The 14,930-nt window shown below is 34.0% G+C and overlaps 1 protein-coding gene across 3 annotated transcripts in view; it reads left to right on the top strand.

Annotated features, from left to right (window-relative positions):
- EIF2A (eukaryotic translation initiation factor 2A) overlaps nt 1–14,930 on the top strand; it is a 30,185-nt gene that overhangs the window by 12,630 nt on the left and 2,625 nt on the right. For 2 of the 3 annotated variants that reach the window (XM_015072511.3, XM_027061604.2), the window contains 9 exons: nt 1,057–1,131; nt 4,239–4,357; nt 5,359–5,458; nt 5,817–5,899; nt 7,466–7,539; nt 7,676–7,820; nt 8,014–8,130; nt 10,252–10,823; nt 14,193–14,306. In XM_015072511.3, the coding sequence (XP_014927997.1) occupies nt 1,057–1,131; nt 4,239–4,357; nt 5,359–5,458; nt 5,817–5,899; nt 7,466–7,539; nt 7,676–7,820; nt 8,014–8,130; nt 10,252–10,823; nt 14,193–14,306 (1,399 nt within the window). The remainder of the gene's footprint in view (nt 1–1,056; nt 1,132–4,238; nt 4,358–5,358; nt 5,459–5,816; nt 5,900–7,465; nt 7,540–7,675; nt 7,821–8,013; nt 8,131–10,251; nt 10,824–14,192; nt 14,307–14,930) is intronic. The other variant, XM_027061605.2, reaches the window with a different exon arrangement.

The raw sequence follows: 14,930 nt of genomic DNA, 5'->3' as shown, positions 1-14,930 counted from the left end.
CTAATTAATAGGCCAAAGCCTGGGTGGAATTAATAAGGATAACTGCACATTCTGCCCTTAGGTTCAGAAATAAGTTGCGGTACAAGTGTAGGATGGGGGACATCTTGGTCTAGTTGTTTATGTGAAAAGAGGGCAAAAAAGGATATTTCAGTAACTACAAGCTGAGTACAAGCTACCATTATTATGTGATGCAGAAACACAAAGGTCATCTTCGGATGAATTAATGTAAAGATAGTATCCAGTTTAAGGGGGACCTACTGTTCAGTTCTCAGTGCTTGTTACATAATAATCCAGATGTTCATTAGCTATGAAGCTCTGGTTTTATGTGACTACACTTACGGACATTTACATGTTCCCACATACACATTTCTGTTTGGGTGTTGATTGTCGCTGCGAGATGTACTCGTAGTAGCCTTCTCCTGTATCTTGAGAGATACAGTACTTAGAGTACTGACCACTGGATAGAATATTGGCCAATATTGCCAAGAAGTCTGATTTCCCCAGGTCTGTTTTTGTAGAGAATCCTGCATCCACACTTATTTAATGTGAAGATCCTCTTACCGTTGTTATACTTTCTGTGTCTGCACATCAGAAATCGATGGAAGATCTTTTTCCTTCAAATCCAGGACACTTCTTGTCTACTTCAGGATATTGTAGCCACACTTGTTTTGTTATGCAGGTGGTCTGGGACATTCTTCACAAAGTCTCTATATTGAAATCCGTCAGCCCTCAAGATCACAGTTGATAGCTCGTAACTTCCATGTTCACCTACATTTTTGGGTTTTTCACACAAACCAGTTATTCACCTAAAAGGGCTCTGTTTTCTCCTTAAGATTGATCTGTTGTTGTAACATCGATTTCCACCTTACTTTGTAGTGGTTGTTGGTACTGCGTTTTAAGAGATAAGGTATTTTGGTAGACTAAAGCATTATGGAATTACTTTCTTAAATTTATGTAAGCTCATAATCATTAAATTTGTGATAAGATTGTAAATTTTTAATCAGATTTTTTAAAAAGTATTCATGCTTATTAAACTGTTTTTCTTGTCATTTTCAGGGAATCTGGGAAAAATTGCAAAGTCTATACCTTTAGTAAGGATGGCACCTTGTTTGCCTGGGGCAACGGAGAAAAGTTAGTGTTTATTTATATAACATATTTTATGTGTCATCAGTTTAAACGTAACTGGCATTATTTGAATAACACATGTTTGGGTGTCATTAATAAAGTCCATCTTTTAATGTCATGATGTAGTTAGGTATTGTCTGAAATGCAGGTTCCATAGAACACCTCCAAAGTTGTTAGCTTCTGTTTATATGCCATGACTTGACTTATCTAGTTTCTTAGAATTAAAAAGTAATGTGTGGTAAGGGGCAATTAATTTAATGCTAGAGAAGCTGAAAGGTTTTTTTACATAGTGCTCTAAGTTATCAGTTAGGATTTCTTAAGTTCTGTGCTAACACTTAGACAATAACTCTCTTTGCTTGTTTACCTTAGATTTAGATACTTTATTATATCTTTGGTATTAAATTAGTAGCAACTGCTTGCTTATTACTGTGAGTTTTATTGTATATAAAAGTATTATTTAAATATTTTATAAATTATTCAAAAGTATGTCTAGGATAGTCTATATTACATAAAATAATCAGATCACAAAATTGGTTTTGCAAAAAAAATAAGTATTTTGATTAAGTACTCATAATTGTATTAAGAAAACCACTCATTTTTAATTTTTCTGTAGGCACTACAACATTTCAGGCAAAGAACCAGGAAAATGCCTGAATATTTGTAATTTGGTTTAAAGTTATTTTTGTTGTTTCTTATCAGATGTAATATGTTAGGTTTTTTAAAAGGGAAAAATGCATACATTAATACAAAAAGTACATTTTATTTTTAAATTTTTTTTTTAACGTTTTATTTAATTTTGAGCCAGGGAGAGACAGAGCATGAACAGGGGAGGGTCAGAGAGAGGAAAACACAGAATCTGAAACAGGCTCCAGGCTCTGAGCTGTCAGCACAGAGCCCGACGCGGGGCTCGAACTCACGGACCGCGAGATCATGACCTGAGCCTAAGTCGGTCGCTTAACTGACTGAGCCACCCAGGTGCCCCCAAAAAGTACATTTTAAATGTTGGTTTTTACACAGTGGTAATATAAGCTGAAGTCTTTCAACTGTCAGGTCAGATGGGATTAAACACGTGGTTTTTTTAAATTAATGCTAAAAAGATTGTGCTGAATTAGATGATTCGCTTTTTATGACTGTAAGTACCTGGCAGAATTAGCTTTTGTAATTTTATGTTAATCAGTTTTTGACTTCTTTTTTTTAAGTTTTTGAATCCAATAAGCATACTACTACTCATAAATTATTAGGAATATAATCGTATTGGGTCCTTATCCACAATGTTAACAGACAGTCTTAATCTCAGTCTCAAAGAACATACTCTCAAATTTTCTTATTTTTGGTGTAACTGATTGTGGGTATTTGACTTTTATTTTTTAAAATTTATCTTGTAATTTATACTATGAGTAATGAGCTCATAGAAATTCACTATTTAATGGGACATACCATACTTCTTGTCTATTATCTTTTTGAAGTATCCCTTATTTTGCTAGCTTAGAGTTTGTTGAATAAGCCTGTTTTCACCTTCACAGTTATTATTTTTTATACTTCGTATCCTTACTTGGCTTTCTATTGGATTCAACTCTGAACCTTTTTTTGTTTTTTTAAGCTTGTTTATTTTGAGAGAGAAAGAAGAGATGGCATGAAAGCTGGGCGGAGGCAGAGAGAGAGAGAATGAGAATCCCAATGGGGCTCTGTGCTGATAGCACACCTGATCTTATGAACTGTGAGATCATGACCTGAGCCAAAATCGAGTCTGACAGTTAACCGACTGAGCCCCACCCAGGTGCCCCTGAACCCTTTGTTATGCCCATTTGTTGTGTCCATCTTTTTAATAGATATTTTCTATACCTGGTTCTAGCATTTATTTCCTTAAACTGCTATGGCCACAACAACATACAATGTTCCTGAGGTCAAGAGAAACAGATGTAGTGTATTGATTGTGGCTTTGCTGAGGTCATAGTTAATTAATCAAAAACTATAACGGATTTTTCTTTAAATATGTGAGGTTTTTAGTTAAAATAAATACTCTTTATTTTTAACTAAGAATAACTCTTAAAAGGCTATCAAAAACCAAAAAAAAGAAAGTTTCATGTAATTCTAAAATACGTAATTTACAGTAAGTTTTAAAGAATCTTGTATATTTGTGTGTGTGTGTGTGTGTGTGTGTGTTGTGTTTAAACAATATGCAGTAATCGTTCACTCTTAGCAATTTCTGCTTATCCTAAACCAGTGTCCCAAACTTGAATAGAACAAAGTAACTTTAAGCAATTTTTTTTTTTAAGCAATTTCTAAAATAAGATGGAATATATTTTTTCCCCCAAAGAGTACATAAGACAAGTCAGGCAAAACTGGTTTTAGAACTTGGGAAACTTTAGAACTTGGCTCTGGCATTTATCAGTCGTATGATCTTGGACAAATCATAAATCATTTACTTTTTCTAAGCTTCACTTTTAACATTTGTAAAATGGAGATGATAATACCTATTTTACAAATCTCTTGTGAGGATTAAATGAGAAAATGTACATAAAGTGGTCAGAGCAAAACATGGTTCATAGAAAGCATCCAAAAAATGGAAACTGCTTTTATTATACAATTGCTGTAATTTTCATCATTATCGTATTATGATGATTCATAGTTTTACCTTTATCTTTTGAAGATGGCTTCTGATATTTTGATAGACATCGAAAGCATCCTTATTGATCTCACAACTGCTACAGCTTCCATTTAGTCAAATTGAAAAATATACTTTTGGCCTAGCACTTCTATTTTGCTTTAGTCTAATACACCTCAGCTTATATGTAGGTTAGCTCTGCGTCCACTTAAAGGCCTGTTGTTTTCTTTTCAGCTAAAAGTAGAATCATGTGTTATATCCTTCTGCTAATTCTGTATTCCCCAGTACCAGCCTTACATAGGGGCCTTTTGGCAAAACATACACTTGGTTTTTGTTGTTGTTGTTAAGGTATTTATTGGATGTTTTCTAGAACTTACCTGAAAATTGATTTCTATGAAAACAACCACTTTACAGTGATCTGTATTTGAAAAGAGGTATGAATGTTTTGGATAGTGCTGGCTATTTTAAAACAGTATTTCATTGCTGAAGTAATTTCTTTTGAAACCAGAATAAATATTATCAATGTCACTAACAAGGGACTACGGCACTCCTTCGACCTCCCAAAGGCAGTTTGCCTTGAGTTCTCGCCAAAAAACACTGTCCTGACAACGTGGCAGCCTTACACTAGTAAGTATTTTCCAATTGTAAGAATATTGACAAGATCAGTTCAATTCAGGGGGGAAAAAGAGACAGTTTACAACCTTTTAAGAAAGCAATTAATCTTTAGATAGTAAGTAGTGTTTGTGAAAATCTTTACTCAACAATGAATCTTGTATTCCCCCAATACAATGTACTTTAAGTAATTTCAAGGTACAGTAAGTTAGTGAAAAGGTTTATCGTGAGATAGAGGAAAAGAAAAAGCTCAAGGGGAATTTTAGAAAGTGAATCATCAGTGGTTACTTATGGAGAAGATCTCAAAAATTAAGAATAATAATGGCCTTTAAATGGAAAACATTTTAAATAATCATTGTAAATCAAAGAGGAAGTTCAATAGACGCAACATGTAAGAAATGTGTAAGATATGACAAAGAAGAGGAAGATGGTGTGCCATTTTTTTTTAACACATTTAACGATATGATGGTATGTTGTATGAACATTTTATACAGCTGCACTTCATAGATGAATAAGAAAACACTCGGGGTATAGGGGCTTTTAAAAAAATGTTTTAATAGTGTGGGCATTGTTGAGTTAAATATATGATAATAGTTCGTTGTTTGGTTATAAACCTTCTAGCTTGCTTCTTCCAAGAGGCAGACTTGAATGAATCTTCTTTTTCCAAGTAAATAAATGGGAAATTGAGACTCATGAATAGTTTGTGTAACTTTGTGTGTGTGTGAAATAGAGACACACGATTGATTTCATAATAAGATAATTTAATCCATTTAACATGTCACGCTTAATAAACAAATCTTTTAAGTATTCTTAAAATCTATAGTAATCAACTCATTTCAGAAATGCTGAACTTTTGTCATGGCTTTAGGAATAGAGATTAAACCCAAAAGGGAAAGTTGATTTAAAGCAACTCTTTTACTTGATCTTTATAATCTTGTTCAAAGTTGTTTTAAGAATAAATTCTTTTTACTAATGTTAGGAGACAATTATTGCAAAGACATCTGTGTTTCTTTTAGCTTCTAAAGATGGCACAGCTGGGGTACCCAACCTACAACTTTACGATGTGAAAACTGGTACATGTTTGAAGTCTTTCATTCAGAAAAAAATGCAAAATTGGTAAATAAATGCTTTAAAATGCTAATTATTTACAAAATGTTCTAAATATCTTCATTGTATAATATTGTTTCTCAGGTACTAGTTTAGAAAATAACTTGTTAGACTAAAATCTAGATCTTTAAGGATCTGGAATATGTGGGAATGTAATAGAGTAAAAACTTGATCTTTCTTTTGTTTAATATTTGGATGAAAACGAACAATACCTTTCTTTTACAAATGCTTAACTAAAACTATTAGGAACTGACTTGACATCATATTTATAAGTATTTTTCTTAAATAGTAAGCGTATCACAAACTTTAACAGGTTAACATGTGAGGTTACACGTGTCTAAATTTTTTTCATATTCTTTCAACGTAGGTGTCCATCATGGTCAGAAGATGAAACTATCTGTGCCCGAAATGTTAACAATGAAGTTCACTTCTTTGAAAACAACAATTTTAGTATGGAAAGATTTATGAAATCAATTTATCACTTACTATAAATGTATATACAGTTTTGTTGCCTTATATGGCATCATAGGGTTTTCCTAAATACTGTTAATATGTTAATAATTGCTGTTTTATTAATTCATTTGAATAACTCTTGTAAATCTAAATACTGAAGAAATTCTAACAAAGATTTGTTTTTATAATAAGTTTTTATTTAATAATTGCTATTAAGGCATTTGCATACCTCTTTCGGAGTTTAGTTACTATTGAAATTCTTTGATACAAATTTTTTAAATGTCTTATTGTGTGGAATTTCAAACATAAAAGTAGACACCTAGTCCCAGTAACTTTTAGCCCATTGCCAATCCTACCTCATCCACACATCTCTCCACCTAACATCTCTCTTACTGTGCTAAAGCAAATCCTAGGCATCATATAATTTTACCTGTACATCTCAGTATGTATCTCTGAAGACTAGGGCTTTTTAATTGTTTAATAGCCACAATACCATTATCACAGATATAAAGTATCTGGTCAGTGTTCGAATTTCTGATAATTGCAAATGTTTTAATTTTTTGTTATTGTTTTATTTAAAGCTTATTTATTTATTTATTTAGAGGGAGAGAGTGTGTGTGAGCAGGGGAGAGGTAGAGGAGAGGGAGAGAGAGAGTCTTAGGTTTCTTTCCTTTTCTTTTTCTTTTTTTTTTTTTAAGTTTATTTACTTATTTTTGAGAGAGAGAAAGAGATAATTCCAAGCAGGCGCTGCACTGTCAGTGCCGAGCCTGATGCAGGGCTCGAACTCATGAACTGTGAGCTCATGATCTGAGCTGAAATCAAGAGTTGGATGCTTAACCAACTGAGCCACCCAGGCACCCCTCTTTTAAGTTTCTTTTAAGCTATAGGCTCCCTGTCCATCTCTTCTACCCCCACCTTGAGATTTATTATTTAAGAAACAAGGTTACTTGTCATATATTTTCTCATAGTTGAATTTTGCTATTGTATCTTGTCCTATAGTTTAACATGTTCATCTGTCCCCTAAATAGCTATTTGCATCTAGAACTGGTCAGCTTCAGATTCTCTCTTTTGGGGAGATGAGGACAAGTCTGACTCACAAGCAGTGTTCAGTTCTTTTATCAAGAAGCACATAGTGTCTTCTTGTCTGTAATTTTGTAGGATTAGCCGATCTGTTATTTCATGACTGGTTGCACTTTGGTGATTTTCCTTCTCCCTACCCTCTCATTTATAAGCTATACTACTTCTATAAAGAGAAATTCCCCCATCTACTATTTGATTACCTAGTGGCACCATTTATATAAGAAAGAGCACTTGTTCTTATAATCAATCAGTGGGATTAGATGTATAATCTCATTACTTGCCCAAGATCACCCAGCTACTAAATGACTGGGTAGAAATTAAAATGTAGGTCTGTGTTGTTCCCCCTCCACATGAGTCTCCTCATGAGACTACAATGAGCAGTATTACTATATCATTACGTTAATCGTTTATAATACATTCAGAATTTATCATGTTCCTATTAGTTTCATTCTTCCAACACCATTTGCTTTTTGTTTTTTTTAGACACAATTGCAAACAAATTGCATTTGCAAAAAATTAATGATTTTGTGTTATCACCTGGACCCCAACCATACAAGGTAATTTCTATGTCTTTGTTCATATGGAATTTTAGAAAATTAAACCTTTTCCTAGTGCTTAGTGACTATAAAAACATGTCCATCTTAGTTTATATGCCTCAGAAAATTAAGTGACGATGATGTATGTGTATTTCAGGTGGCTGTCTATGTTCCAGGAAGTAAGGGTGCACCTTCATTTGTTAGATTATATCAGTACCCCAATTTTGATGGACCTCATGCAGCCTTAGCTAATAAAAGTTTCTTTAAAGCTGATAAAGTTACAATGCTATGGAATAAAAAAGGTATGATAAATACATTTTATCTCATTTATCAAGTATTCATTGAGGCTTATATTCCTATATGTATATAGAAAAAAAGAATATCAATGCTTATTTAATGAAAATTTACATGTGCTGTGTTAAATTTAAAAAATTTTTCTTATCAGCATCAGGTTAAATTGTGTTTTAAATCTAATGAAAGTTTTTTCCGTTCTAGCTACTGCTGTGTTAGTAATAGCTAGTACAGACGTTGACAAGACAGGGGCGTCCTACTACGGGGAACAAACGCTGCACTACATTGCAGTGAACGGAGAAAGCGCTGTCGTGCAGCTACGTGAGTATTCCCATAGTCTTCTTATGCTAAAACAATGGAAAAAATACTGGGCCATAAAGATGATGCAATCTAAATTCTTGTTCAAGTGATAAAACTCACATATTTTAATAACCTTTCAGGTAAAATTCCTCTTGATTAATAAACTTAAAGTCATCCCCAGACATACATTATTTTGACAGAATCCAATTAATTTAGTTATGCCAGCACTTTAGGGGGGAACTTGCTGAGTGAGGTTAATTTCATTGCAGTAGCTCTTTGGGGACTTATTTAACTTATAATGACAGGGAGTTGGTCTTGTGAGTGTAGCACTCCTTCAGAACTGAGTGTGAGGAATGTCACCATTTTATCTTTTGTTTTGATGAGCTAAATTAACTGTAGAATAAGACAGTTTTAAAACTCTGGCAACTCCCTGGTTTTTCATTTTGAATTGAACATGTAGGAGTAGGATAAACTTCCTTACAAAAAACTATGTATTCCCTCTGAAGTCAGAAAGGAAACAAGGATGTCCTCTTTCCGCTATAATTTAACATCCTGAAAGACCTTGTCAGTGTAACATATCAAAAGAATAAATGTACACTTTTGAAGGAGGAAAAACAGAATCATCTCTGTATGTATAGATGAAGTCACAGTATAAATAGCCACTTAAAAAACATAATAGAAGGAAATGCATAACAACAAAAGGCAAGAAATCTATAGGACTAATAGGAAGAAAACTTTAAAACTTCTAAGGGACAAAATGTGACCTTTATAAGGAGAATTTTATAAAGATGTCATTTCTCCAAATTAACCTAAAAATTAAAATGCCGGTAGGTTTTTATAAACTAGGTAAACTGGTTCTAAAGTTGATTTTTTTCTAATCTTAAGAAAGTGAAAAAAGATTTTCTAACAAGGCAGAACTAATAAAGGAAAAGTGATTAATTTGAATATATAAAATACAGAGTTTTACATCGGAGGAAGAAAATTCCATAAAATAAGCCAAACAAAAGATTGGGGAAAATTTATTTAGATGGAAAAGGGATGAGTATGAGAAAGGTGAATTTTGTTGCTATAACAAATCAATAAAAGGCCAATAATTGGGGAGAAAAATAGGCATGGGACAGTAAAAAATAGTCCACAAAACCAGAAATAAGATTGTATATTAAAATGTGCTCAGTTTATAGTAAAAGAACAGAAAGGCAAGACAACAATTTTTGTCTCAGCAGCTTGACAAAGATAAAAGTATGAAACTACACAGTGTGAATGAGAATGAGGAGGAAATCTGTACTCTCACACACTGTTGAGGCTCCTGGCTAACTCAGGCAGAGGAGCATGTGACTCTTGTTCTTGGGGTTGTGAGTTCGAGCCCCACATTGGGTGTAGAGATTACTAAAAAAATAAGTAAATAAACTTCAAAAAAAACCTGTTGATAATATAAAATGGTACAGCTTCTCTGAAGGGCAGTCTGGTAGCACATTATCAACTAAATGTATGTACCTTTGAGCAGCCAGTTTCACTCCAATAGATGTGTTTGTGTACACTCACAGTTGAGAATATATAGGAATACAGTACCATTGGAAAAGAGTGAGACAGATCTTAGTGTGCTTATATGGAAACATCTCCAAGATAGAATACTAACTGTAACAACAAAGAACTGTGTGTGTGTGTGTGTGTGTGTGTGTGTGTGTGTGTGTGTATGTATGGTTAAGAGAGATGCTTAATTTCAACAAAACTATTCTGAAAGTATATACAGGGAATAGAGGGTTGCCTTTGTGTGGGGGAACTTATTGTGTGGTGTATCATTTTATATAATGTGTATTTTTATTCCTGTGTGCCCACATTACCTCTTCCAGTGAAAACTAGTTTGGTAATAGTAATAATAACGTGTGTCTTTGAGCCTACATTGCCAAAATGTTTAAACGAAATTTAGATTCCCTAGAGGTTCTTAAATAAATTTATGGTTATACATCAATATCCATAGTATATCATATAAAAATATTTTAATTGTAATGTATCTTGAAATTGTTGGATTTTTTTTTTTACTGTTTGACATGTTTATGAGTATTATACAATTGTAATTCACTAATAAATATTGTACTCATGTTATTCTTTATTGCTAATTTCGGTTTTATATTCTTTTTCTAGCAAAAAATGGCCCCATTTATGATGTCGTTTGGAATTCTAGTTCTACTGAGTTTTGTGCTGTTTATGGTTTTATGCCTGCCAAAGCGACAATTTTCAACTTGAAATGTGATCCTGTTTTTGACTTCGGAACTGGTCCTCGTAATGCAGCCTACTATAGCCCGCATGGACATATATTAGTACTAGCTGGGTTTGGAAATCTGAGGGGACAAATGGAAGTGTGGGATGTTAAAAACTACAAACTTATTTCTAAACCAGTGGCCTCTGATTCTACATATTTTGCTTGGTGCCCTGATGGTGAGCATATTTTAACAGCCACATGTGCTCCCAGGTTACGTGTCAATAATGGGTACAAGATTTGGCATTATACTGGCTCTGTCTTGCACAAGCATGATGTGCCATCAAATGCAGAATTATGGCAGGTTTCTTGGCAGCCATTTTTGGATGGAATATTTCCAGCAAAAACGATAACTTACCAAGCAGTTCCAAGTGACGTACCCAGTGAAGAACCTAAAGTTGCAACAGCTTATAGACCTCCAGCTTTAAGAAATAAACCAATCACCAATTCCAAACTAGTAAGTAAAGTTTTTTACTACTTTGGTAGGAAAAGGTTTTTTAGTGTGTGGAATTCTCGAGACCTTTTTCTCATGTATGTTCTTGTGTTACTTAGCACCTGATTAGAATATAAACTCTAGAAATCATGGAGGACCTACCACTGAAGATGGGGAACAGCTGACATTGTTAACAGAGTAGTCCATTTAAAACAGTTCACATTTTACATTTGTGAGAAAGATAATGGAGTATGACATGCTGCCTTTGTAGACATCATGGGCTCGAATTCACATGCCTGTCAGGCTAGGCTGGTAATGTAAGGCTTTGGTGACTGGGAGAGAATGGGGGAAGGAAGAGATCATGCCCTCTTTAAAGGCCATAGCAACCGCACAGCAGTAGCTGATTGTTTCCATAGGAGATTTAGGCCCAGTTTGCCAAAATGATTTTTCAAGACAAAACCAGTCTGGATGCTTATGTAAAATTGCTCGATTTTTAAAACACTGTTGGTCAAACAAAACATGTTTATTTTCCTTAGGCTGTCATTTCCCATCTGTGTTGTAAAGTTATGACTAGAGCATTGGTCACATTCTGATCTTTAAAATGTGGGCATTTCAGAGCTCAGGGGAAACATTTATTAGTGATCTGAGTCTCTGTGATGATGTTAAGAAATAAAGTTGTTCTATAAGAATGAACAACAATATTATTGGTGTTATAAAGGTGGCCATACAGTAGGTGTAAACTGGTTCAAGTAAATGAGGATATTCAGTCACTTAATTATGAGCCACTCAGGGAAGTCAACACTTGTTCAAAGGATAAATATTCCTATGCCTCCCTTGTACCACTCCTAACCCTCTCAAAAACAAAAACAGAGGAACCCTTCCTCCTCCACAAAATCTAGCAGTGGTCTGTAATGACTTCATTGAAATGTTTTGTTTAAACATTTCTGTTGTATCATTTACTAAAAACATAAAAACTTATGAACAAATTAAGCCCATTTGTGATATTTGTATATAGATTAAAACAGAAAGGATATAGTAGACTTTGGATTGTCTTCCCTCTATATTGAAATTTTCCTTACCTAAGATAAAAACAGAAGTGACCTCAACATATCTGACTTTCTAAATATCTGTAAGCACAAGAGGGCTAAATTCCGAATCACTGTATATTTTTATTCTCTGATCCATAAAACTCATTTGTTTTGATAGGGGGAGGAAGAGAAAGATATACTTTGAAAATAGTGATAAAACTTAGTAAGAACATTTAAAACCAAAATTGTTTTACCATTTAAGATTTCCACTAAATTTTTGCTTTTGTACGTAACATGACGATTATGTGATTTTATCAAATGATTTTAAATGGAGGAACCACAGGCTAATGAGAATTTTTTGTTTGTATCAAATTCTAGAAATGAGCTAAATGGCAAAAAAAAAATACTGCTAAGAAATTAGTAGAAACAAAGACATTCTAGTAAATAACTTCACAAAGGAGGATGGTTATGTATCACAAGGGGAAAAAAATGATGAGATTCTCTCTGAAGAAAAAACTTTTTTTATAAATAAAAACTCACCTATAAATTATACTTAAGTATTTCTTGGCTAACAAAATCACCCTTCAGTGTTGTAATGTGTTCATTAAAACAGTCCCATTATAATTGACATAGACCAAAAAAATATATTAATACGGATGAAATTGTATGCGATAGGCACAGTACTAAAGCCAGAAAAGCTCATGATCCGTAGTAGCTGTGTGGATATTTTTTTCTTTTTGTCTAAAATGAAAGCCTGTCGATGGCTACGTTATGTTCATAACGTAGAAGAGCCTTGTAACTTATCCTTTGTGGATAAGAGCCTTGTGGAATAGCCTTGTAACTTATCCTTTCTTATATCATTTGTAATTGCTTTGTCATTTCCCTGGAGTTCTCATGAATAGAAACTTTTTTATCCAAAGCAAAGTACTATAGGAGAGCCCACTATTGAGAGAATTTTGATGTGTAAAACAAATGTTCGGCAAATAAAGCCGTGTCTCAACTAACATTGTATGCTGTGTAGATAAGAAAGTGAAAGAGACGTGCCATCAAATCTGTTCTACAATTGTGGGTTCTCATATATTCAGTTGCTTCAGGTAGAACATGTATGCACACACAACTTTGATGACCTGTTACGGTTCATGCAGCTAAGATGAAGTCACGGTATGATTTCTTATTTATTCCTCCATCATCTTAAACGTTTGACCCTGCCCATTTCCTTATAGCACTTTTAAGTACAACATGGATCTGAGAGCTAGTCCTTAAGAACCTTCATGGAGATCTGGTTCTTTTGATGTGCTGAGAATGATAAGAGTCCAAGAGACAGTTACCACTAAGATAACGGCAGTTTAGAGGGAAATCACTGAGTAGATGAACCTGATTAAGAAGTTGTAGTACTGTCATGTATCCTGTATGTTGCCTGAAGCAGCTCCGGAGATAACGTAAACCTGTATGTGTGTATTCTTTTATTGAAATTAACTGACATGTGAAATAGTAAGATATTTAAAGTGTCTGTCATGGTGATTTGTTAGATGTATTCATTGTGAGAGGATTCCTCCCATCTAGTTAATTAATGAATCTCTCACCTCACTGTGGGGTGTGTGTGTGTGTGGTGGGAACATTTGAGTTTCCACAAATTTCAATTATCAACCATAGTCACTGTGTTTTATATTAGAACCTCCTTGATCCACTCCTTAATTCACCCTCTTTCTGTTGTAGAATATAGTTGATGGATGGCTATATAAATATCTCATGATGGAAATGATGATGTGTTTTTGTTGTATAGTCTGACAGGTCATTGAGTTTTTTGTATGCCTCTTCATTATGTTAATACTGGATTTATAAGTATGCGGTTAGTCACCCCTCTTGTTTTGTTTTCTTCTAGTCTGTTTTCGTTTTTCAATTTGCTTTTATTTTTAATCTTCTAATCTCTGATTTTGCATATAAAGATCTAGCAAGTAATTCTTTGTGCAGAGAAAACAAATGAGGCAACTAGGTTTCTGTTGGCAGTAGTCCGATCCAAAAAGACTCCGGAAGGAGCTACCGTTAGTATCTACTTTCAGAAGAATCATGTGTCATAGTGGTACTAAGAAAAGTTCCATTGTTGAAGCAAAACTGAAGTGAATTTTGCCAGATCTTGTATAAATGAAAGACACCATATATCAGTTAATAGGAAGATCCTTATTAAATCCATCCTGACAGTTGGAGTGTGCCTGTTACTAATAAGAATTTTGAAATATTCTTTGCCAGTGATTGTAAAACAAATTTAATAAGTTTATTCCACACTAGCAAAATTATATGATTTGTGATACCTGTTTTTAAAAACATGGACTGCATTTCATAGTCATTTATTTTACATTTTCCACAGCATGAGGAGGAACCACCTCAGAATATGAAACCACAAGCAGGAAATGATAAGCCATTATCAAAAACAGCCCTGAAAAATCAAAGGAAGCATGAGGCTAAGAAAGCTGCAAAACAGGTATTTGGGGCACTAATCTTTTCAAAACAAAACAAACAAAACCAGTTAAATTAGCTTAGTTTAAGCCTCAAAGTTTAAAGATTCTAGTCCTCAAGACTTGACTATTCCGTTATAAAATGTAGTTGGAGTTAGATATAAATAGCCAGAATGTCTTTCTTTTTGTGTTTGCCTGTGAATTTCTGAATAGTTCCATAAAATAAAATGAGGAAGCGAGGAAACGACCTGATCTTAAAACCTGAAACCCTGATAGGATTGTGTAGTAACGTTACTTGTCGTAGACCCTTTTGGTGGAGCCTGTGTGAAGTGGTGCAGTTTGCTCCCTGAAAGCATACGTTTGTTAAGAGAGATCAGAAATGACACGATACTAAAGCCACTTTGTTTCTCAGTATTACATTACTATAGGAAATTATTCAGCTGGGAATCTCAACACCAGAAGTACCCAAAACGGTGGATTGTTATATGATTTTATAGTTGAAAAAACACAGCAGTGTAATAATGGACAGATTATGATTGTGTGTGTCTTATAGTGATGGTGAGATCAGCTAAGCTAGGAGTATCTGTTCGTGAAGTCATGGCAATCATAGTTTTGAGATTCGGACAATGCAGTCTTGCTGGCAATGCTTG

Source organism: Acinonyx jubatus, chromosome C2, assembly GCF_027475565.1.
Source record: "Acinonyx jubatus isolate Ajub_Pintada_27869175 chromosome C2, VMU_Ajub_asm_v1.0, whole genome shotgun sequence".
In the NCBI taxonomy this organism is placed as follows: Eukaryota; Metazoa; Chordata; class Mammalia; order Carnivora; family Felidae; genus Acinonyx; species Acinonyx jubatus.
This window is presented reverse-complemented; position numbering and strand designations above follow the sequence as displayed.